The 26,282-nt window shown below is 41.8% G+C and overlaps 1 protein-coding gene across 2 annotated transcripts in view; it reads left to right on the top strand.

Annotated features, from left to right (window-relative positions):
• LOC129589617 (uncharacterized) overlaps positions 1 to 26,282 on the top strand; it is a 43,801-nt gene that overhangs the window by 15,577 nt on the left and 1,942 nt on the right. For both annotated transcript variants that reach the window (XM_055484435.1, XM_055484434.1), the window contains one exon: positions 26,063 to 26,210. In XM_055484435.1, the coding sequence (XP_055340410.1) occupies positions 26,063 to 26,210 (148 nt within the window). The remainder of the gene's footprint in view (positions 1 to 26,062; positions 26,211 to 26,282) is intronic.

The raw sequence follows: 26,282 nt of genomic DNA, 5'->3' as shown, positions 1-26,282 counted from the left end.
CAATTTTTACTCCAGTCAACATCGGGGAGATTAAAATCACCAACAAGTAGCAGTTTTGAAAAATTGGCATGCGGGATATTTCTCAGATGTTCGATCAAAATTGGAAGATCTATAGATACTCGAGAAGGCGCCGAATAAAATGCCGCAGCTAAAATATTAATTTTTGTTATTTCAATAAACAGCAATTCAAGATCGTTATTTTCCAGGTCTGTTCGTCTTACAGCGTCTAAATTTTTTCGAACGACAAAGCACACGCCACCATGGGGATCAGTACTTCTAGGTCGCCTGAAAACGTTGAAGCTTCTCAAATCAGCGAATAACGAATCTGGGTATTCAGATCTATCCCAAGTTTCTGTAAATCCGACTATGTCAGAACCACTACAAAACTGTTTTACGGAAGCGGACTTGGAAAGTATACCGTTAATATTACAAAGTTTGAATTTCACATTTGTGAACGCCGACAGCTTAGATTTTACTGCAGGTTTGACCAATCTAAATTTCTCACATCTTAGCGAGTCTTTCATCGCTGGTTGCGATGAAAAACCCGCGATTTCCCGTTTCCCGCCTGCGGAGCAGGTGGTTTATACTCCCAGCGCCTCAGCGATACATTCGTAGGCCAAATATCTGCTGACATCAGGGCATCTTCACAATCGGCGAAGGTACCAATACGCGCGCAAGTAGTACTACGCTTGTCACCTTCTTTACGCTCAAAGACTTTAACAAAGCGTACATTTACACCCAAATCCCCCAGTGATGACTTTAGATCGTTCGCATATTCTTCTGTAGATTCGAATCCCGCATTATTATGTAGCGGAATACCCATTACGCATACATCTAAATGAGCTTTACGTTGCAGACTTAGCTTTTTGGCCAGGTTGTGTCGTGGGTTTGCATCGTCGTTTCCTCCAGTTCGATGATTTCCTTTGATGATCTTTCGACGAGTTACAGTAGCCCAATCAGTCTTGACTTCGACGATTTCAGGATCATTAGATGGGTTGGCTGTTGAACGCACAGGCTTGTTTGCTTTAGGCATTGTTGGCTGGTGATGTGCTGCAGGCTGATCCGGTTCGGCACGGTTCGCCGCCATGTTGGATTCGGTCTCATGAACTCGGTTTTCCAGCGCTGGCAGTTCTTCTTCCACAATTCGCTGCATGGTATTCCCAAGTGTTGTGACATCATCTTTCAGTTGATCCACACTCCGACGTAGCTGCTGCCCTTCGAGCGCTTCCACTTTTTTACGCAGATGTTGATTTTCATCGATGAGTTTGTACAGTATGGGCGCGATGAGTTTCGTCCCCTTCGTAGCTTTCGCGTCAGTCTCCAGCTCCGCTACGAGCTTCCGTAGTTCCTCCATCTCATCCACGACCAGAAATTACTCGCGAGTATTTTCAGCAGATAAACTCATACGCAAAAATATTGGAAAGGTCACAGTTTTACTACATATACACAATAACCCGGATACAGTTAACGCACACTTGGAAAATATTCAAAAATACGATCCGTCTTCGAATCGATCGAAGCAAGAATGAAGTCATCTGAACCAGCTTTGCAAATACGAGTACGTAACAGGCGTTAGCGATTCGTGTTGATTTAATTAAGTTAAAGTCAACAGTGTCACTATTGAAACAGTGGTAGAATTTCCCCGGCGTAAGGTGTGAGCAATTCCTGCAGTCCTTCCCCGTCAGTTCTAATTATGCTAAGACCGCATGAACGTTTACAAATATCAAACAATTACGTAAATGATTCTCTGCTAATTACCTCAAAACATTCATACCTTCGAAAGTTTTCGTTTCTTAATTCTGGGCTGAATTGTTGGCAACAAAAATTCGTCATTAGAAAAATGCGAATTTAGACACCAAGGTGGAAATGTCAGTCTTTTTTTTCGTACAGTATTAGAAATCGTTCTCGACACGACAAAACGAATTATCTTCTATACAGACACATAAATAAATATACGGCAAACAACTACTATGAAACCGATATTTGGAGTAGGTTTTGGTGCCTTCAAAAGATGCGCTTCGATCTCCCGCAGCACATTTTAGTATCATGTTTTACATGTTTTACATCTTTTAGTGTAACATTTTACACAACATAAATCAGATGGAAAAAATTTTATCAAGACGGACTGCTACGTTAATATGCAACTGAACGCAGAAACAGAGAAAACATGACAAAGAGCATCAGAACTGCATCGTTTACATCAAAAGTATACTTCAGCTGAATAAATGAAAACAATACCACGGATGATACAGAAATAACCATGAATTACTAGCCGAAAGCTGTTTAATTAATGTCTTTGCTCATCAAATTTTGCAATTGCGACTCGAGCGGACCAAATCAACTTCATGATGTTTGCGGTCGGCGGGAATTGACACGGTTCAGCCGGGTGGAACTTTTCTTTTCACCATGTATCGAGAATCAATTTATACAAACGCCACCCATTCACAGTAGCCAGGTTTGCGGTAACGAAACTGACCGCTTCCGTCAGCAGGAACGGTACCAAATTCCTGCTCTGGGCTTCCAATACAAAAGTGTACTTCGAAATGTCCAACGTACAATAGCCAATATGCAGGATTACCGCAGCAATGACCACGAGAACTTGGCATAGTCCTATCCAGCACATTAGCATTCGGCCACACCCATTCGCTGTTCTGTGCCCGCTGTGCGGAAGAAATGGTCAAAGCGCGCAAGGTGATGTGCTCAGATGGTGTAGGGCGGAATTTCTTGAGATGTACCAGAGTTAACGCGGCGAGTATCATGTTCAGTTACTTTAGTATGGGGTGTACGCTAACAGCAAAGTAAAATAAGATCCCCACAAACACTGATACGGTTATTTCCAGCTGCAAAAAGGAATTCCCACGTAAGAAATTTTTTTAATCGTCCGAAGTTTACAGCGCCAAAGATTCTGATTACGAATGTGCAGTTAATTAAAGAATGGCAAATGACTTTAACGAAACATACCAGATGAAATTGTAGGTACTAAGTACAGATACATTTTATCGGATCGTATTGACCAACAGCAGGCATTACATGAGCACGCAAAACGCCGCGTACTGCCTGGACATAATTAATATTTCAAAACCAACGATAGCAAGGAGCATATTTCTACAAAAGTTAATACGAAAATTTGTGTGCCAGAATTCCCTTAATGGACAGTGATTTGCAAAGTTGCATTATAAGCTGACAGCCTTAGTCTGCTGACTCACAAATCCACGTGATGCAGGAGTCCAGGTACCGCTCCAGCCTACGGACTGCCATAATTTCAACAATACCGATATAGTAAATCAGATCGTACGGAATCTACCTAGGGATAAATATTATGTTCCTTTTCGGTATTCGTTTGATTCTACTCTGTAGTTAGATTTCAATAGTCTGTTAGTAATTTCATGGTTTATGCAATTTCTTTGTGGTCTTCAGATCAAGTACTAAAATCGTTTTCTCCTGATTTTGGGAGTGCTGACAACTGACAATGTGCAGTCGTATAATTAGTGGGTTGTGCGGGAAAAAATTAACTGGAATAACAAACTGTAAATCAGTCAATAACGTATCCAATGTGTCCACCAAGCAACAATGCACAAATGTAAATTAACTGCTTCTGTTGGCGTGAATGTGATAACAGAGATTCTAAGTAATGGTTAACAAGTAACAACTATTCGGTTCCAGACTTCCAGGGGACACAATAAACAGCACGTTCGTAGTGTGATAAAAAACTTTCTGGCATGACGGCAGTTCGTGCAAGAAGGCTTATGTGACGGACTTTGAACACAAAAATGTGCGGAAAGGTGTAATAATGTTTTTTTAAATAAATAGCGCAGTTTAAGGTTTAAGTACTGCAACGAGTTAACAATAAGTACAATAATTTCAATAGGGCAACGAAACAACGTTAGCCAACAGAAGAGAAGTAGTAGAACCAGCGGTTTGATGGTAGTACACATAGCGGGCTCTCCTATTGGTCGGTTTAGCCTAAGTACCGCCCCCTATAGTCTAGGGTATACAAATAGCGGAATATGGTCTGTACACTGTACTGTATATACAAATAGCGTACAAATCAGCCTGATCTGATGGTGTGTACGAATAGCGTACAGTCCATGTACTGTGTACAATAGCGTATTGGTCGGTTTGATCTGTATACCGCCCATAATGCACCGCGTACAACAGTGTATTGGCTGACATTATATTACGATGCCACTTTAAACCAGATGTGCAGTGACTTGTGATCAAGTGCACAGGTCAAACTTTCCAAGTCATCATTCTTAGTTTTCACTTCTGTAAGTCACCATCTAAGGAATTATATCTGCAGCACTACAACTGGATTAACGTGCGTGATCGTGTGCTATCATTATGAAAGTTGTTTTGCTGGAAACTGCAAAGATCGTTTGCACGTTTGAAAGGGTTTTATTTTAATGTTATCATTGTTGATGTCCGCGTTTTGTTAATTTTGCACTCGGATCTGTGCTGTTTCTGGCATGCCTCTGACATACATCTGACTATCTGCAGGTGTGGGGCATCTATAAATGTCACACAATGCGTAGGTTTCCCAAACATCTGAACGTTTCTCCATGTCGTTTTCTCAAGTGGTTTATGACGTACCTAACTATCGTGAAGCTTGCACACAGTTCCCACCTGCGCCCTGTCAGATTCTGAAACATCTAACCACACACAAACGTGCATACGCTGTCCTTCGTGCCTCGAAGTCTAGAAATTGCTGCAGACAGCTGCATCTTTATCTGTGCAATCCTTCAACATGTAAGTTGCCGTACTCATCTGTACACTTGCACTGGAGTCTCTAATGCCATCCAACAAACTGCATGTTCTGTCCTTTGGCGACTTTGACTACACGTTTTCCCATAGAGAACTGTAAGAAAGCTACAGTAGAAGTCAAGCTTGAACCATAGAGTAAGATGTATATAGCACGCATCGTATTCCGTTTTCCATCATTGATTGTTCGTTTCCTAAAGTTTCTTCTCTGTTTTTAAGCCTTTGTGTGTTATCTCGAATACCGAGTTTATTACCAGTTGCGCCTACGGATTACGTTTACGGATTACTCATCGCAGGTAAGCAAAAAATGTTTAACTTGGGCACAGTTTTGCGTTTTTATGCCGAGTTTCTGCAACAATGGTTGCATGAGAACTGGCCGGAGAAGGCAGAACATGTGCTTTCTCTTGATGCAATTGCCAATCTGTACGGGAAGCAGAAGCTCATTCGCGAATATCGGGAGGCTAATACGGTACAAAGCGGTGGATCAAGAGGACAGGAATCTGTAGACTGGACAAAGTACTTCGCCCTGGAAAAGATCAGCGAAAAGCAAACAAAGAAATTCTCGACATCGGAAATCACGTATCAGATCAAAATCGAAAACCTTAATCAACAATTCGACCCTGTTACCTCTATGGAAGCAATGCCCGAAGTCTTTAAAGCCATATTCAAAGTAATCACTAAAGAATTCGGACTCGACGATAGGATTGTGATCCTTCTCTCCAGTCGTACACTTAATCGCAAAGTCGATCTTCATATGAAAAAGCTTCAAGATTTCAAGATCGACGATCTCATGGATATGATGATTATGATTAATTCCAGCAACTCGTTCTGTATCGACGACAGTTTCGAAATTACCATTGTTCGGACCGTAATACCGGCTGGAGGAATGAAAAGAAAACATATTCATACAACGATTGACCGAAAAAGATTCAGTTTGTCCGTTGTTACAGTAACAACAGGAAACAATCTTTGCTTACCTGCAGCATTGGCGCTCGGCCATTTCAAGAACACTCACGATGTCAGCGGCAAAGACAAGATGAAATGGAAAGCTTTGATTAATCCTAGAGGGCGTAAGTTGGAAAAACTCGCGTGTCAGCTGGTCCAAGATGCTGATCTTACTATTGGAAAAATGTTTGGGCTGGAAGATTTGCCGGCTTTTCAACGCGTTTTAAAGTGTCAAGTCAAAGTTATTTCCGTGCAAGAGGGAAACACTCTTATCGCGCAAGTGCCGGAGAAGAAGAAACCGGGAATGAAGCAGATTTACCTAATGTACGATAAAAATCATTTTGATCTTATAACGAAACCTTCTGGATACCATATGAAGAGTTACTACTGCACAGACTGCGATCAAGGATATGTCCGTAAGACAGACCATCGATGTGAACAAAGATGTGCCATGTGTTATCGCAGTAAAAGTGATTGCAAAGTCGATGACCCGAAGTTATGCCCCGATTGTGGACGAACTTTCACCAACAAAGAATGCTTCGAGGTTCATAAGGCTTTACGGAAAAATGGAAGGACACTCTGTGAAGATCTTTTTGTCTGCCCAAATTGTAACAAATTCGTGAATATGCTCAATCGCCCGGGTCAGGTTCATTGCTGCGACGAAATGTATTGCTCAACATGCAAAGACTGGGTGCCCCAGGAATCACACAGGTGCTATCTCCAACTGCTTGAACCAGAAGAATTGGATGAAAATCCGAAGTACATTTTCTTTGATTTTGAAACTTACACTTCGGCAGATGGTACTCACATTCCAAACTACGTCGTCGCGCAGTATTCGTGCGGAGATGAATTTCGTTTTCCTCCTGACGGTACTCCTCTACTAGATTATGACGTCATCTCCAACTTCTGCACATGGCTTTTTCGCGAAGAGCATCGAGGCTATACGATAATTGCGCATAATCTGCGAGGATACGATGGACATTTCATTTTGGCCCACATGATAGACAATAACTTGAAGCCAGACATTCTCTGCCGTGGTAGTCAGCTGCTGAATATTCGATACAAGGCTTTGTCTATCAACGCAGTGGACACTCTCAACTTTGTGCAGTTGCCTTTGTCTAAATTTCCTAAAGCTGTCGGCCTTAAATCTGATGAGAAGAAAGGTGACTTCCCTCACAAAATTAATCAGCCGGAAAACTGGGATAAAATTATTCCCTTCCCGAACCCGTCTTCTTACGGTATTGAAGCAATGTGTGCCACCAAAAAAGTTGAATTTCTTAAATGGTATAAAGACGAGAAAACAAGAAGCAACGGCGTTTTCGACTTTCGGCAACAGTTAAGCAGCTACTGTTCAATGGACGTGTCAGTTCTCCGGAAATGTGCTCTTAAATTCCGAGATGATTTTATGGCTCTAGCGTGCATTGATCCTTTCAAATCCGTAACCATTGCTTCAGCGTGCTTGAAATTTTTTCGAACTTTTAATCTCCGCAAGGAAGAAATCGGAGTCATTTCAGCACACGGTTATCAAACTAACAGAATCACCAGCATGGAAGCAACACAGTGGCTGACCTGGGTCAACAAAACTCAAGCGGATTGCCGAATCGAGCATGGACGGAATGGAAAAGAAAACGCATCAATGAGTATTTTGTGGACGGCTACGATCGATTTACTAACACGGTTTACGAATACAATGGATGCGTTTTTCATGGACACCCGGACTGTACCAACGCAACTGACCGTTCACCTTTATCGAACAAGACTATGCAAGAAGTTTACGAAGAATATCAGATCAAAGTTTGTTCCATAAAGGCTCGGGGCTTCAACTTTGTGGAAATGTGGTCATGCCAGTGGCGCGAGCAGTTGAAGGTTCCAAACATTCGGGAGTATATGAGCGACATGTCCCTACGCAGTCCTCTCCAACCAAAAGAAGCATTTAAAGGCGGTCGTACTAACGCAAACAAGCTACTTTACGAATGCGGCCCGAATGAGAAGATCCATCACTTCGATATCGTCTCTCTGTATCCTTACGTTAACAAGAACTGCGTGTATCCCATCGGGCATCCGAAACTTATAACAGCAGATTTTAAGGATGTAAGCGAATATTTTGGATTTGTAAAGTGTACAGTGCTTGCACCGGGACATTGCTTGTTTCCTGTTTTGCCTGCAACTATAAACGGCAAGTTAATCTTCGCGCTCTGCCGCAAATGTGCAGAGCATCGGCAAAACGATTTTGCACCCATAGCGGCAAGGAACGATTGCTGGAAGGTGTGTGGACTACTCCCGAATTGCAACATGCAATTTTACAAGGATATAAAGTTGTTGCTGTTCATGAAGTTTGGCATTGGGAAGCGCGGAAAGAAAAATTGTTCGAAGACTTTGTTAATACATTCCTCAAAGAAAAATTCAGGCAAGCGGGTGGCCGAGTAACTGCGCCACAGAGTGTGAGCGGATAGAATTTGTGAGAAAAGTGAAGGACGTGGAGGGTATTGAACTGGACTTTTCACAAATTGAAGACAATCCCGGACGAAAGGCTGTTGCAAAGCTAATGCTGAACTCATTCTGGGGTAAATTTGGACAAAATGACTATCTTCATCAGACAAAAATTTTTCAAGCCGAAAGACTATTATGACCTTCTTGTATCAAAATCTACATGGATTCACAATGTCCATATCTTCAATCCTGAATGTGTCATGGCAACTATTTCCAAAATCGACGACTACTTAGAAGGATCGTGCACTGCTAATATCCCTATCGCTGCCTTTACTACAAGTTATGCACGGCTGAAACTTTTGGAAATGCTGGAGCTGTTAGGAGAACGAGTACTTTATTTCGACACTGATTCCGTTATTTTTGTTCAGCGGTCAGGTGAGTGGCAGCCACCAACAGGTACGATGCTTGGAGAATGGAGCAACCAGTTAGAATCGGGAGAGAGTCATATTGTCAAGTTTATTTCTCTGGGGCCCAAAGTTTATTACTACGAAACAGATACAGGAAGGGTAGAAAGCAAAATTAAAGGCTTCACTCAAAATGGATATACGGAGAATATCCTGACCAATTCTGGGGAAGGACTGGTTCAGACAGGTCAGAGTATGGACTACAGCCTTTGGAAATCGCTCTTGGAAAATGATGACCAAACGCTGCGCGTTGTATATCCCGAAACAATCAAGAGAAATGTCAACACTCATGAAATTAGCACCGTTCAGCTGACGAAAACTCTCAGACGAGTATACGATAAACGGATGCTAATGGACGATTATAGTACTTTACCGTTTGGAACTCGCAAGGAGTAAGTTAGTGTGCCCGTTCTGTACTTGTATAAAAAAGTTTCGCACTATTTTTTCGTTTTTGACAGCTAGCGGCCCATATTCGAAGGGATGCGCATGGACATGATGTCGTTGGAGCAAGTGTCGCAGTTCCACAAATTAATTCCTTTAGTTTGATTTCGCAGTTTGTAACTTTTAGCATATAATAAAAGTAAAACAAAAACATTTACATAAAAAAGCAAAAAAAAGAGGGCGAATGCCCCAAATCTGTACCGGCTTTAGCTTGTCTGCGGCCAGGTTGAAGTCGTTATGGCTTTGGGCATTCGTCGCTGAAACAGAAGCTTTTACTGATAATATATATGTGCTGTATGAAAGCACACCGAAAAGATGAAGAAACGTTGAGCACATATCGGAAGCGCAAGGTACTGCATCGAATGTAATGGAAGAATAATGTGAGATACCAAAATCGGAAGTATGGGTAGCAAAAGCGATGAGATGATGCGCGTTCAGTTCACCGAACTCGTATTCAAATCAAAACATTTGTGAAAACTACGGGAAGATGATATGAAAAACTTCCATTTTGCATCATTTTGCTGCAAAAACTTGTAGTTTTTCAGAATGAAAAAACGAAGATTTTTGTTTTGGGATTCCCATTGACTTAACATACATTTTCATAAATTTTCGGTAGTATTTCGTATTCACTTTTGGGAGTTTTGGTTTCAATCAAATTGTTTTGTAAAACTCCGATTTCCGCACAAGCAAATGAAGCAAATATCGCATTTGCTGCACATTCTTTTTGAAAGGCAAACCAACTTTCGCATATGCTTGACGTGATAATCCCAACTTTTTTGCATGTTTGGCATAACATTTCCAACTTTGTTGCATGTTTGCCGTGACATTCACAACTTCCCTGCATATTTTAGCGTAACAATCCAACTTTCCTGCATGTTTCCCGTGACATTCCCAACAGCGGCAAGGAACGATTGCTGGAAGGTGTGTGGACTACTCCCGAATTGCAACATGCAATTTTACAAGGATATAAAGTTGTTGCTGTTCATGAAGTTTGGCATTGGGAAGCGCGGAAAGAAAAATTGTTCGAAGACTTTGTTAATACATTCCTCAAAGAAAAAATTCAGGCAAGCGGGTGGCCGAGTAACTGCGCCACAGAGTGTGAGCGGATAGAATTTGTGAGAAAAGTGAAGGACGTGGAGGGTATTGAACTGGACTTTTCACAAATTGAAGACAATCCCGGACGAAAGGCTGTTGCAAAGCTAATGCTGAACTCATTCTGGGGTAAATTTGGACAAAATGACTATCTTCATCAGACAAAAATTTTTTTCAAGCCGAAAGACTATTATGACCTTCTTGTATCAAAATCTACATGGATTCACAATGTCCATATCTTCAATCCTGAATGTGTCATGGCAACTATTTCCAAAATCGACGACTACTTAGAAGGATCGTGCACTGCTAATATCCCTATCGCTGCCTTTACTACAAGTTATGCACGGCTGAAACTTTTGGAAATGCTGGAGCTGTTAGGAGAACGAGTACTTTATTTCGACACTGATTCCGTTATTTTTGTTCAGCGGTCAGGTGAGTGGCAGCCACCAACAGGTACGATGCTTGGAGAATGGAGCAACCAGTTAGAATCGGGAGAGAGTCATATTGTCAAGTTTATTTCTCTGGGGCCCAAAGTTTATTACTACGAAACAGATACAGGAAGGGTAGAAAGCAAAATTAAAGGCTTCACTCAAAATGGATATACGGAGAATATCCTGACCAATTCTGGGAAGGACTGGTTCAGACAGGTCAGAGTATGGACTACAGCCTTTGGAAATCGCTCTTGGAAAATGATGACCAAACGCTGCGCGTTGTATATCCCGAAACAATCAAGAGAAATGTCAACACTCATGAAATTAGCACCGTTCAGCTGACGAAAACTCTCAGACGAGTATACGATAAACGGATGCTAATGGACGATTATAGTACTTTACCGTTTGGAACTCGCAAGGAGTAAGTTAGTGTGCCCGTTCTGTACTTGTATAAAAAGTTTCGCACTATTTTTCGTTTTGACAGCTAGCGGCCCATATTCGAAGGGATGCGCATGGACATGATGTCGCTGGAGCAAGTGTCGCAGTTCCGCAAATTAATTCCTTTAGTATGATTTTGCAGTTTGTAACTTTTAGCATATAATAAAAGCCAAAAAAAAAACATTTACATAAAAAAAGCAAGAAAAATAGAGGGCGAATGCACCAAATCTGTACCGGCTTTAGCTTGTCTGCGGCCAGGTTGAAGTCGTTATGGCTTTGGGCATTCGTCGCTGAAACAGAAGCTTTTACTGATAATATATATGTGCTGTATGAAAGCACACCGAAAAGATGAAGAAACGTTGAGCACATATCGGAAGCGCAAGGTACTGCATCGAATGTAATGGAAGAATAATGTGAGATACCAAAATCGGAAGTATGGGTAGCAAAAGCGATGAGATGATGCGCGTTCAGTTCACCGAACTCGTATTCAAATCAAAACATTTGTGAAAACTACGGGAAGATGATATGAAAAACTTCCATTTTGCATCATTTTGCTGCAAAACTTGTAGTTTTTCAGAATGAAAAACGAAGATTTTTGTTTTGGGATTCCCATTGACTTAACATACATTTTCATAAATTTTCGGTAGTATTTCGTATTCACTTTTGGGAGTTTTGGTTTCAATCAAATTGTTTTGTAAAACTCCGATTTCCGCACAAGCAAATGAAGCAAATATCGCATTTGCTGCACATTCTTTTTGAAAGGCAAACCAACTTTCGCATATGCTTGACGTGATAATCCCAACTTTTTTGCATGTTTGGCATAACATTTCCAACTTTGTTGCATGTTTGCCGTGACATTCACAACTTCCCTGCATATTTTAGCGTAACAATCCAACTTTCCTGCATGTTTCCCGTGACATTCCCAACTTTCTTGCATATGTGACACAACATTTTATGCTTTCCCCACAAGATAAGTATAACATTTCCAACTTTCTTGCATGTTTGACATGACAATTCCAACTTTGTTGCATATTTGACGCAACATTCCTATGTTGCCTGCATATGTGACACGACATTTTATGCTTTCCCACAAGATATGTATAATATTCTTGACTTCCTTACATGTTTTGGTACGACACTCTTAACTTTCCAACATGTTTAGTGTGAAATTCTCAAGCATCGCAGGTGTTTGTCGATGGGAAACGAATGAATGTTTGGCGCCAGTCAGCTAATCGCAGATCATTAGATTACAGTAATGACGGGAATAGAATGCACACCTGGCCGTTGGAATGTGGTAATTATCGCAGATGTAAGGTCACACCGACATTATTGATGGGAACAAAAAGCGTGCTTGGCGCCATTCACCTAATTGCACATCATTAGATTACGGTAATGATGGGGAATGGAATGCACACCTGGCCGTTGGAATGTGGTAATTATCGCAGATGTAAGGTCACACCGACATTATTGATGGGAACAAAAAGCGTGCTTGGCGCCATTCACCTAATTGCACATCATTAGATTACGGTAATGATGGGGAATGGAATGCACACCTGGCCGTTGGAATGTGGTAATTATCGCAGATTTAAGATTACACCGACATTAATGATGCTAACGGAATGCATGCTTGGTGCCAGGCAACTAGTTGCACATCATTAAATTACGGTAATGATGGGGATGGAATGCACACCTGGCCGTTGGAATGCATTTGTGGCGCCAGTGAGACGTTGGAATGTCATAATTATCGCAGTTGTGAGGTTACACCGGCATTCATGATGGGAATGGAACGCGTATTTGGCGCCATTTAGCTAATTGCGTGTCACTGAATTACACAAATTACGGAATCGGAATGTAAACCTAGCACCAGTTTAAATGTGGAAGTGTGGTAATGTAAGTTCCCAAAATAAAGCAAAACGTATGGGAGCGCGCAAAAGTGAAAGTGCAAATACGCGAATTTTAGTACCATGCAGTGGGTCACTTTCCTTGACCGGAATGTTTTCTTCTGTTTGAATATAAAATGGTACTGTACTTAAATACGATCTACGCATACGAATTAAACTGATGCAGAATGCATTTGTAGACCGCCCGCGCAATCATCCGCTAATTTTCCGTACGAATCGTTACTGTACTCGGCTTCTGTGTTATAGAATTAGAGCCCCCCAAACAGTATACTGTACTGTCGTATACGGCTGCTGTTTCACAACAGTACGTAGCCGTAGTGAAAACTGATACTGATACGAAAGTGCCGTACGAAACCGTAAGCCAAAAAAAAACAACATGGTTTCAGAATGAGCTAACCGTGCGCGGTACTGTTGTATACGGTATACGGTACGATCAATCCGATGATTTTTACCGTAAGCGCCATAGGAGTTGTATGCAGAAACCGAACGTAGCCGTACGAGAATTTGCTACTGTTTGAGAGATCTGCTATGTTAACAACCTAACAGTTGCAATTGCAAAACGTGGAAGAGCGGTTCTTTACATTGCAGTGATTGCACCCTGTGCAACTTATGCTCTTCGTTTAGTTTTTATGGAAATTTTCTCTTGTTTATGCTTCGAAATTCATGAGCAAAGTTTTTATACTCGTAAAACCATTCATTTCTGGCATCCTTGTTTGTCCGGAAATTTAAGCACCAGTTGAACAAAATGTGAAAATGCGCCCTTAAAGTGACCAAAACGAAATACATATTGAATAAACCTGTAGTACTCGTAGTACTAAGCAACTACAAAAAGCCTCTAATAATTTTCAAGGATTCCTTGAAAACCCCCACCGAAAGCCGGGGAAACAAAACCGACATCGGCCGCACGGATGGTTTTTTATCAAATAAAATGCATGTGTATGCATGTAAATTTTTGAGAAATAAAATGTATAGTGGCAGTTTTCTCAAACATGCTGAATCTAATAGCGTTTCCAGCTTTTTATTATATAAAGTTTTGTTCCGATCTCGGTGTCCAGGTTTGATTATTGAATACATTGTAAGCAGATCTTATTCTTTTATACCGATACCCTGTTTTTGAAACAGAACATTCACCCACCAGGACACATTTTCCGGGTCCAAATTCAGAAAATTCCCTTCTTTTGCAGGAAACTAGCAAATACCCATAGTATAATTAAAAAAAAATAATTTCATCTGCTGAGACTCAAGGGCGTGGCCAGTAAAAATAAATGAATATCATATTACTACATACTATTACAATACGATATTGCAGTACTAGTGCAGACTTTTTTCGCACTGTAATAATACTTATAATTCAGAAAAAAATTCTTTTTTTTGCTAAAAGGTACGAGTACTGAACGACTGTGAAATCCTCCAAAATTAATTTCATGTGCAACTCTTACCGCCAACCATTGCAAATTTATAAAAAACAGACTGCAGATACAATAGTTCAGCAGGTGTCGGCCTATTCGAACACATTTTCATGCTGGTTTGTTTTGATTAGCTGACTTCCTTTTGATAACTATAATTTTTAGGTTTACTATAATGCGTACCCGTGCTTTGAGAGACTAAGAGACAAGTTTTGTTTGCTAATTTATAAAATATCAGAAATACTATATTGTCCATATGTCTGCCGTTCCTTTCGCTGCTATATTAGTTTACTCGTAGTCTCGTACCTGTTATCTATTTTTTTTTAGTACGTACTGTAAACGTTATTCTGGGCGACGTCTTCTGCACGTGCAATAAGTTTTTAAGCATTTCGAATTTGTACAATACCGTTCGGTCGACGACTACATAAACAGCCTGTGCAATGCATTGTAATAATTGCATGTAGCGTTATGGTGTTCATTTTATTTTTTCTGGTCACGCCCGTGAGTTTCAGCACATGAAATTATTTTTTTTAATTTCACTATGGGTATTTGCTAGTTTCCTGCAAAAGATAAGAATTTTCTGAATTTGGACCCGGAAACTGTGCCCTGCTGAGATACAAACGTACACACAGCCAGCACTCTGCATCATGTGTGCGAAAACTGCGCTCCATGCAGTACTTGTTAGCAACGTTGTGCTGATACTAGCAACTTTGTGTCTGCTAGTGGCATACCTAAACGCATAGCGTTCCCATTTATCATATCTTAAGTTTTCCAGAAAATCCAATTATTAATAAGGAAATATCAGTGTGAGAAGGTGTACGCTATGTACTAATTAGTAAGCAATACTCGTACTGATAGTACCATGTATTCTTTTAAATCGTGTAAGGTTTGTCAAATCCTATGGACCGTTGCAGATGTGATTATTTTCTCAGGAATATTATAGTAGATTTTCACAAACAAATTCAGATTTGTACTGAATTACTGAGTGCGAGAAATGTACCTTGGTCCGTAATCTGAGCAGGCAACTATAATCAACGCTGCGCAAGCAACGATGCGCAATCCTATTATAGATGTACTTAGACTAAGTCTCGTGCAATCACTCCAGCTGAGTGATTAGTATTGTCTCATATGGCGAAAGCGTTTCCAGTAATTGGATTACCGCAGTCTAACAAGATTAGTCACTTGCAGAGAAAAGTGGTGCCAACAACAAGTGGACGGGCCGACCAGCATCCCTGAGTTGCAGCGCAGTAGGCCAAACGGGCCCCTGAGGATAACAGCCGTTGTACGGCATAAAAATTCCACTTGTTGTTGTTTGATATACACTATACAGTATGTACGCAACACTGAATATACAAATATGTACCGTATCATGGCAAGCTAAATACTAGCGTATAGGAGCGGAGCCTAATCAACCACTCGCAAATGATGACCGCACGCTTTAATAAAGAAAGCAAACAAAGCTGTCGCCCAGCCGAATTGCACATCTACGCGGTCGGCTGCGTGCACTCTGTGCGACTGTCCGTTGCCAAGCAGGCTACATAAAAAACCCCAATCGTTAGCGTAATTTTGTGCTGAAAATAATTTCACCAGATATCGCAGCGTTTATAACATTTTAGTGTGAGGAAATATTACATTGCACTATTTTGTCCGTATGCTTGTCACTGATCAATAGCCACGTAGTGAAGCCGCACGGGGCGGCATCTTGAGCGGTGTCGTCCGAATGTGCATCGGCTGTCCATGTTGCGTACAGCAATTCAACCGTGCGGCAGCATTGTTTGCCTACTTCGTTAAGGATAGGAATGTACGACATGTGAGGGCTGTTTAAAGAGAACAAAGGCGAGCGCCGCAGTTCTATCTCAGATTTATTTTGCCATAACCTTATCATACTGAGTAAAGATACAAATTGTCGAAAAATGGAAATGTTGCTTTAAGCCAACATAGTATAATGTCTTAACCTAGTGATTATAACAATGGAGAATGTTTTTATAAGTACTAATAATCTTTCCAAAATCAGTTTTATATAATTACTGTAATAGACTTTTCCAATACGAGCATGCCAAGCACAAATCCGTTATTAAATAATTACACCATTACAGTAAACCTGTGCATGACGCGTGGTTTTACACTCAAAATTAAAATAAATAAGTAAGGAGTACTTAGATGCTAACAAATGTGATGATTTGTGATTTTTGCATGTATTTCAAAATTGTGACATTTTTTATTGAAGATACGAATAATATAACATTTAAACGGCGCTTTTTTACGGTTCCATGCTGGCCGTTTATGCTTAACACAGTTAAGGCAATACAACCAAGGCACAACACTACACTACGTGATAGCAGCGGTCTTTAATCAGCCGCTTAGAAATGATGGCCGCCAGTCATAATTATTGGAAGATCAAACAAAGCTGTCTTCCGTCCGCTTTTTTACACATATGTTTAACGAGCCTTGTGTGAAATGCGCAACTGCTCGATGCTCACTGCCCAGTGTCGACATTATACAGTTTACAGCACAGTGTACTTCTGAAGTAAAAATAGCAAACTCGTAACTAGGCAAAATAATTCTGCTTCTAAACGGGGTAAAACTGTTTTTCTGAAAGATAAATGTTTTGCCTTGAGCTTCGTACTGTGTTATGAAAGCCTGAGCAATACTATTAATACTACTGTACCCAATGCCGGCTCCTGTATTATGTTGAACAAACCTTCCTGCTACATTTTCTAAAGAAACGATTTTTACAAAATAATTAGAATACATACAGATTTAACCACATTTACGGCAAAAAATGACCATTAGTATTTGAAAATCAGAACCGATGATTATTATTGCGGTAGAATCTATAATATTTGTAAATTGTGACAAATGTTACAATTTGATAAGCATCAGTTTTTTACGGCACTGGAAACCGGGTGTGTGAAGCAAGCGCTATGGGTGCGCATTGGCCGTTCACAGTTGCACACCAGGAAACGGACGGAAGGCAGCAATGTTTACCTACTTCGTTAAAGATTGGAACGTACATCGGTTGCTGACTGCAGGAGTACAGAGAGAGAATTTCATTGCTATCACGAAGTGTATGATTAGTGTATGATTAGCCATGGTACAACAAATGTACACGCGGCAGATTAGGCGCACGGCACAGCAAATGCGGGTTTTATTTATACACACAGATATCAGCCTGTTCTTAAGTCGGCAAAAGCCGATTAATATGAACAAGTTACATATTAACAATAAGATGTTGTGTGCGGCATGGCATATTTACCTCGCAACGTTCACCGCCGACGGCCTCTTTCACGGTTCCGCCAAAAGACAGAGAAGTGTACGGCAGAGAAGAGCCATATTATTACTGTGTAGATACACATCATACGTTTGAGTGCGAGTACTTAAGCTAATCCACGGGAGTCATTACAGCTAATCCGATTAGCCTGCCGCTGCAAGTGAAGTACGCAATAAATAGACCGAGTGCTTAAGACACTCGTTAACTAATTACTTAAGTTAACTAGCAACATTTTATTTGAACAAATATCGCATGAGTTTATGTTGCACGGAGTGATTGGTTTAAGCCCTCGCCCTCTATCCCACCGGACGCAAACTACGCACTACGGACTTAACTAGTGCTAACAAGTACCATTTTGGTACACTGCGCATTGTCAAGATATTGAGTTTTTCACTTTGCGAATGCATAAAATGTACGGCAAATATATTTCTTTTATATTCAACTGATGGCGTACTAGGTGTTTAATATAAAAGTTTTCGTAAAATGTTCGCCATAACTTTGCTCCCACTTGACTACAACGCCTCAGATTGTCTGCTACTGGGTTTGTTTGGCTCAAGCCATGTTTACCCAGTAAGCGCTATGGCCGAGTTCGCTGTTAACTGCCGCACTTTAGCCACGCCCGAGCCTTTAGCCCCGACCCAACGCGTTAGACCAATTACTCCATTGCGCCTATTTTACGTAGCAAGGAAAGCATAACATGCGGTGATTCCATGTTTTTTCACAAAAAAAAACAAATGATACCATTACAAATTAGTCTACAATATAGCCCAAATAGTCCTGAAAATTAGTGATTTGCCGAAGAGCACAGTATCTACGTTTCATTTTACCAGCTCACTGTGAGGACGGTATATGCAGCGCTAAAGATAAGCATTATAATTATACGAATTACGTAGAATAAGATATTCATTACAGCTGCGTTCACGGGTGACCTTTTGGGTTTAACTGCGTGCAAGGCGTTTGGGGATGGGTGTTGGCTGTGAGCGAGAGTAGTTTATTTTGTTTTAATTAATTTATTACAAATATAACATTTTTGGAAATTTTTTTATTTCACCATTTTCTACATAATTACTCGGGAAACTGGACTCACATATCTAACTTCTCAACGAAAATGCAGAAAAGTACTGTAGTACTGCGAATTTTTTGTTGTACATAGTAAGTACTGTTCATAGTAAGTTTTTGTACATAGTAAATACTGTACATTTTTCCGTAATTCTATTGTGCAATGGTAGAAGGAAAAGTTTTTTTAGTTCTTTCAAGGAATTGCTAATTAAAGGCGAATATGGGCGCAGTATGTACGTACCAACTATTTAATGTCAAGCGGAGCAAGAGATTTCCAAAAGAGAACCAGCGGCTGCACTACTTGTACAGTATATTTGGAGATTTTAATATAATTATATGCATCCACGAGGAACGAGAGCGCAGCTTGGGGACAATGCCAATGCAACACACTCGAAAGCTAGACTGCCCTGTTGAGCTAAAAGGTCACGGCCAATGCCTTTGTTAATAAAGCCACGCCTTCGCAAGCAGCGCATATCCATTTTTGTTTGTTAAGAGCACTTCCGTTTAGAGCGCGAAAGCTCGGAAACTAGACGCAGCAAAAAGGAAAAAAAACACTTGTGTCACAGTCGAATTCGGAAAATGAGGAAAAACATTCTCAATCAACCCATACGTAAACGTGAAAAAGCTTTAAATAAAATTGCCGTGCATGTAGCCACATATACGTGTTTTTTCCCGTGCACGCAACATCGCTTTAAAGTATTATACAACATGGATGTGAGCAACCGAAAGAATTAGCGCCCGGTATTTTGGCTTAGCGGCCTTTCTGCAAATTTCTTGCGCGTTACAGCTTTCTCGGTTGTCAAAGTTGAAATTATACTCGTCTTCATCGCTGATACAGGAATGCTAGGCCAGTACTTTAGTTGTATTTTGGAAAATACAATAGGAATCTTACAACAATCGTAGAAAAAAAGTATGCACGAGAGGTGAATTTGTTGTAACATTTTCTTTGTTTTAATTCTCAAGAAGTATGGACGTCGGCAAGATGTGAGAAAAATGTTGTACAACAGAAAATTTTTTGGTAAGTCGATGTTGTAGGAGGAAGGGACGGACTTCTCTTTCTTTTGCAACACTGCAGAATATATTGGCCAGTGGCTGATTTTCTCAGCATCACTATATTTGAGTGTAAAACTCTACGTGTGGTGATACTCTTAACTTAATATCATTATGATGTAACCTGTGAACTGATTATCATAACCTGAAGGAATACACACCGAAGGTAGCGAATACGTCTTCTTAGCATGCATTACGCTGCATAATTTTATGTGCAACACTAACGGGGCGGTATCGCACAGGTATATTCTCTGCCGAGTTCGTTGATGCCGAGCAGGAAAATGGGAAACTTACTAATAGAGAGTGGCCAAAAATTATTAAAGAAGGTGGTAACGGTTGGCAAGCATTTGACAAGCGCTCATCCAGACACCAATTCGACATAATCAAAAATCAGTTTTGTGAATGCTATGTGAGTGAAAATAGGACGTGTCAGTGGCAAGAGCACAGGGAGTTGGGCCTTAAAAAGCCTTCCAGTTAAAAGTTTTTAATGGTTTTTACTCTACAAGTTATGCGCTATTTTTTACTACAAATCTTTGCGCTGTTTAGTGCCAACAAAACTATGTTTCTCATAATTATTGTATTGTTAAAGCTGTACCAATAACGATTTTAGAAATTCTATTTACTGTAGTAAACTGCATAAGTCTGCATTCATATTACAGTATAATGGTTTTTCGGCTTAATAGCGGACGTGATTGATGTACTGCATTTCTGTGCGTTTTCGTGTGGTCAGTGGTATTATAAAAGTAATAAAATGTTTTGCTTATAAAAATAAGCGTAACAATCTCCGCCAGTTGCGTGAGTGATGGGTTGGCTTAAATTGGAGATGTGGTTGAAGTATGACCGAAAATTGTTGCAGAAAGTAAAAATTGTACACCATTGCCACAACACCCTGGAAATTACGAATGTTGTAATGTGTGGCGCTTTGTTTTGTCGGGGAGCGCACAGCCGTAACCATTAACTATAATAACATTGTCATGCCCGCTGCAGACTAGATTTTGTATTTAGGCGTATGAGTATTTAAGCCGATTAGCTGCATTACTTTAATAAAGTAAGATTTACCATTCGACATTAACGTCGCAACGGCCGTTGCCGTCGGCACCTTGAATCCACTTGAAGCCCGTCTGTAATACGTCGAGACAGATTATATTATGCAGTCATAATAGAATCATACCGAATATATGCACTTCATTAGTCAGCTACTTAAGCCAAATAGCATTATTTATGTGATCAAATATCGTTAAGCCAGTATCAATCAGCAGTTGGCTGAAAAAGTTTATGCTGCTGTACATCTAACACCGCGCAATCTTATTCCGTAATTTCGATTACAAGTGTAAAGTAGCCTGTATGTTAGTGCAATAAAACGCTATTAGCGATCGCTACCGCACTATGTCTACCACAATGGCAAATTTACTCCTTTCAAAATTTATAATTAAAACAAATAGGAAATAATACTGTTTTTTACTTTACATCGAAAGTACATAATTTTGGCTAATATTTGGCATGCACCAGCGATGTCGAATGCATGTTAATAGTGAATAGCGTAGTGCGCCGCCCCGCAATATGGTGTTTTGGCACAATCCGCGAATTTGTATTTTGTCACTGTGCTAATTCAACCAAAATCATGGGACAAGCTTGTACATGCGCTGATTTATGTGTTACCATTGTCGCACTACAATAGTACAGACAGACAGAGTCGTCTTCAAAATAAATAACGTACATAATTATTAGTATTAAATATTAATGATAAACATGAATTGTAAACCTGCACGCAGATGCTCTAGCAGTCTGACACTGGACTAACTGTTTCATTCGTTATTTTTGCTGATTTTCGTAATTATAGTGCATTGGTAGTTTGATACATAGTACGCACTCAATTTCACTGCCCTTTTGTGGCAAGTAGCGTACTTAATATGCAAATGATGTTATGTGTATTATTTACTGCGTAATGTTGTTTCTTATATAAATATTATATATTGTATTACATATACTTCTGTAGTAAATAATGTAAGTGAATGCGAGCTGTGCAAATTCAGCAAGGAATTTTATTGATGAAAACCCATTTTATCGCGACGCAGACAACAACGGCAACGAAACAAAACCCACACAGAAAAAGCTGCAGTCAAGCGCTTCAGATGTTGAAGGTAGTTAGAAAACCTAGCAAATCGACAATCTTTGCATTGAAATGAAATGAGGAAATAGAAAAAAGCAATAGAAAAAATAGCAAAAAATAGGAAAAAGTACAGACGCCAACAGAGAACGATGGATAGGCAGGCGCGCGGCGGTGGGCAGACAGGAAGACGGACGGCGGTAGGGCAGACAAGAAGACGGGCGGCGATGGCAGGCGGGCAGCCGACAGTCTTATATGAACAAGCGCCGGCAAGCCCGCTTGAGGATACGCTTCTTGCACAAGGGGCAGTCTTTGCCATACTGCGGGACAATGCAGTCGTTGCAGAAGACGTGCCCGCACGTTCCGGTGACAAAATGTCCGCCTGGGCGTGAAAGGACCTCTTCCATGAGGTCCCAACAGACGGGGCACTTGGGGCGGCTGGTGTGCCGGAGGCAGCGCTTGCGGTGATGGCGGAGGCAGCGCTTGCGGCGTTGGCGGAGGCAGCGCTTGCGGCGGTGGCGGAGGCAGCGGCTGCGGTGGTGGGGGTTGCAACGGAGACAACGGCTGCGGCAACGGCGCTGCGCGGTATAGGGCCGGGGACGCGGAGCTAGACGGCAATGGTGCTACGCGATACAGGTGCGGGGCTGCCGGTGATCGGGACGATGGCGATGCTGCTGGGCCCCATGACGGCCCGGGAACGGGGCTTTGCCACACGTGCGAGGGCCCCGGTACTGGGCTGTTCGGCGGCCGGGGATCCGGGGAGGATGGAACAGCCTCCACGGCAGCTGGGCGTGGCCTGAGTTTCGGAGGCGAGAACTCCGGAGAGCCTGGCGGTGAAGGTGACATCCATTCCATCAACCACGACAACGGGGTGAAATCCGCGAAGGCTTCCCGAAAGGGCGAAGGAGCCCGGGATTCACTAACGGGTGTCTGGTACCCGTAACAGAGGAAAGGATCGTCCGGTGGTGAAATCACATCGATGATTTCCACGGACGGGGCCGGGGATGGAGGTTCTTCGGGAGGGGGCGAAACTGACATTTCGGCGCCATCATCCCAAACTGCCGGCTGGGGGGCATCCGACGGATCTGCCGGTACGGGGGCCAACGACGGATCATCGAACGGAATGTCGTCAGTCGGAGGCGGATCTGCGAACGGAACGGCATCAGTTGGAGGCGAGTCCGGGGGCGCGAACGGGTTTGATGCCCGCGGCCGGCGGTGTGGCGTCCGGAGGACAAGCCGCCGGATCCGGCGGGGGCGATGTCCCTCCAGATCTCCATCTCCAGTACGACTGAACAGCCCTCGAAAGGTACTCGACAGTACCCGATGGAAAGTGCGCTTCTTAACCCGGCGTCCAAGGCGCTCCCGCACACGGGAGAGCGCTTCCCTGCGGGAAACGTAACCCGTGGGCGGGCGGCTGTCTTCGATGCGGAATAAATACAGCATGGCTGCACATAGCCTTGCAACAAGAGCTGACGATGCCATGGCGGCAAAATTTTTTCAAAAAATGAGAAAAATCGTAAAAATTAATTCCGTGCAGAAGCTTTTATAGATCCATATGAACGGGTGTAAAATGTGGATGGGCTAACGATGACCCTTATTGGACAGTTTTCGTCTGCACTTGGCAGCCATGCCTGTGCTGTGCCTAGGCGCAGGGAACTGTATTTATTCCCGCAACAGCTAACGTGGGCGGGGCACAATGTGGGAGTGCGAGCTTATTGGTAGGTTGCGTTGACATAAACGCAATGAAGATCTGTACAATCTGGTGATATAATGGATACAGTTAGAATTGTGTTGTCATGCACGCCCACTGTCCGAAATCTAAGCAAAAGACACGTTTAATCGGGGAAGGGCCTAATATTATTGTGTATACTGAACTTGAATTGCACTCAGAGAAGAGTAAAAATAGTAATAAAATATGTGTTAGATAGTTTTTAGGTAAAATATATATATATAAGTTACATAAAATATGTAGAATACATTTTAATCTAAAGAATCTGTCCGTTGCAAAGACAGAACGCGTATCAGATAACTAAAAAGCATGGGAAGAACACGCCCGTAGGCATTCCCGATGACATCATACAAATGACATCATACTCGCGCACTCGCTTATCTCGGGGAAGAGCATAATATTAAAACGTACACAACATTTGTACTGCACTCAGAGCAAAGCAGTAATAAAACATAAGTTAGATAGTTTTTTAGGTAAAATATATATAAATTACATAAAATATGTAAAATAGATTTTATTACGTTTGCGCTGCTCCTCTTCTGCCAACCGGACACAGTACAAGGGAATCTTGATAAGAAAATTAAGAAACCATAATATGAGAGCAGTTTCGGTATAAGTGTAAAAAAGAATCAGAGTCAGCCATTAAAATCGCGGTACATCAAAGCACCATTACAAAATGTTTAACCGTAAACACATGGTGCGGTGCAAGTACCGTCAGGTTGGTGGTTTACGAAGGCGATGAAAACTGCAAAGGATGAAGACGATGAAAACTATAATCTCCGTACAGTACAATTATCACTACTTGCACTAGTGGACGGCGACTGGACGCTAGTGGAGAAACATCGCAATACTGCGGCATCTTTGCGCCATTTAGTTATACCAGTCTTGACAGTCTATGGTCGTCCACTGGTCAGCGAGATCTTTACGGTCGGAAAGCTCGCTGAGCTAAAGCACTCGTCGGAATATACAGCGTGGTAGCGCCAAGTTGAAGACACTTAATCAATATTTTATTGCAATTAAGCTAATTACAATTTTGTTTCCAAATATGCTCGTACTGATAGCCGTTAGCTTTGATTACACAACGAATACGAGATTTCCACGATCTGAGCGCATTTCGAATTTTAACAATTGAAAAAGTCTTCCACTTGCGGCGCGCGACACGTGCCAGTTGCCTGTGATCGCGCGCGTCACAGCACTTCAAAATTCGTTTAAAAATCGAGTTGACCGCGTAATCCATCGGTGCAGCATCTGGTGAATTCGCCAACCATTCTTCTTTAGGAATGTACTTAACTTTCTCAGCTTTCAGCCACTGGACAGTTTCTTTGGCCACATGGGAAGGGGCACTGTCCATGTGCAGGACCACTTTCTTGGCGTCGGATCCGTATAGCCGCGGTACGTCTTTGCGGATCATTGGCTTCAGGACTAGGTCGATAAATACCTTGTGATCAACTTTGGTTTCCGGGGGAACGACGTACATTGCGGTTTGACCGCGCCAAGAGATCCCCATCGCGAGCATCACTTTTTTGGGCCAGTTTTTGCGTGGCAGCTTTTGCCAACTTTCAGGAACGACAACATTTTTCCGCTTGTAGTAGAAGTCTGTCTGCCCGGATAAATCATCAGTAGTAATCCACATCTCGTCCATTGTTAAAAGAAACTTCAGTTTTCGTCGCGATAAATACCTCAAAAACGTCTTGGCGCGATGGGCACGTTGTACAGCTTGGGTCGCCGATAGCGCGTGGACCTTCTTCTTTTTCGTCAACTTCGCTTCCAGATTCTTGACCAAAATTTTTTTCACGGATACATGAGAGATTCGTAAACGTCGGGCGATCTCTCGAATAGACGGGGGATTCGGAGAATCTATTAATTTTTCCACTCTGTGGATGTTCTTCGGAATGCATACTGTAGGCTTGTTCTGCGCAGGCAATTTACGCGTCTCCGGTGGGCTTCCACTCAACACCAACTGATGTTTCTTAATAATCCGTTCAACTGTACTCTTACTAAGCGGTCTCCCAAGCTCAGATAATTTTTCCACAATTTTCCGAATAGACAATCCACTGGCATGTAGAGAAACTACTACAGCCTTACTTTCAGAATTAGTTTCTGGAGGCATTTCTCAACATTTCAACGAAAGCTAAATTTTATTGCACTGGAAATGAAATTCGCTGCAAATTTGCAAGTGGCAGTATGACAGCAGACTACAGGGAAATAATCAGATCAATTTTAATTGCGCTGTCTTCAACTTGGCGCTACCACGCTGTATTGGTATCGCCGTAAGCGAGGGTACGAACTCAGCTCTGAACCAGACCCTAGTCTCAGCGCCATGACCAATCGTACCATGCCCACAGTCTACAACTCTGCACGTTACCACGTGTTGCGTACTTCTTGCAGAGTTACGACTGAAGTCACTAAAAAGTTGGCAGAACATTTTGGCGTTGGACTGAATTTTCGGGTGTCAGTATTGCAGTTTTTCTGGACATTGTTTGGATTTATAATTTAACCGGACACTGTCAGTCTGTCGCCACTGAATATTCTGACTTCAGCTTAACTGGCGTTGTGCGGATCGTTGGAAAAAAGCATCCAATATGGCATCGTCATGCAGCCTTTCCCCCGGCAGCGGCGTGCCTGTCCTGTTCCAAGAACTCACCACCAACGTTGCCGTTCTTTATGACTGCGTAAAAGCAATCGATGGTACGTTAGCAGTATATTCTTGCAATCCTATAGAGTCACTGTCTGACCTGTCCTCGTTTCGATTTGTTTTGG

This window comes from Paramacrobiotus metropolitanus, unplaced genomic scaffold (assembly GCF_019649055.1).
Source record: "Paramacrobiotus metropolitanus isolate TYO unplaced genomic scaffold, Prichtersi_v1.0 Parri_scaffold0000036, whole genome shotgun sequence".
Taxonomy (NCBI): domain Eukaryota; kingdom Metazoa; phylum Tardigrada; class Eutardigrada; order Parachela; family Macrobiotidae; genus Paramacrobiotus; species Paramacrobiotus metropolitanus.
The sequence above is the reverse complement of the archived record's forward strand: the minus strand, read 5'-3'. Positions and strand labels throughout refer to the sequence as shown.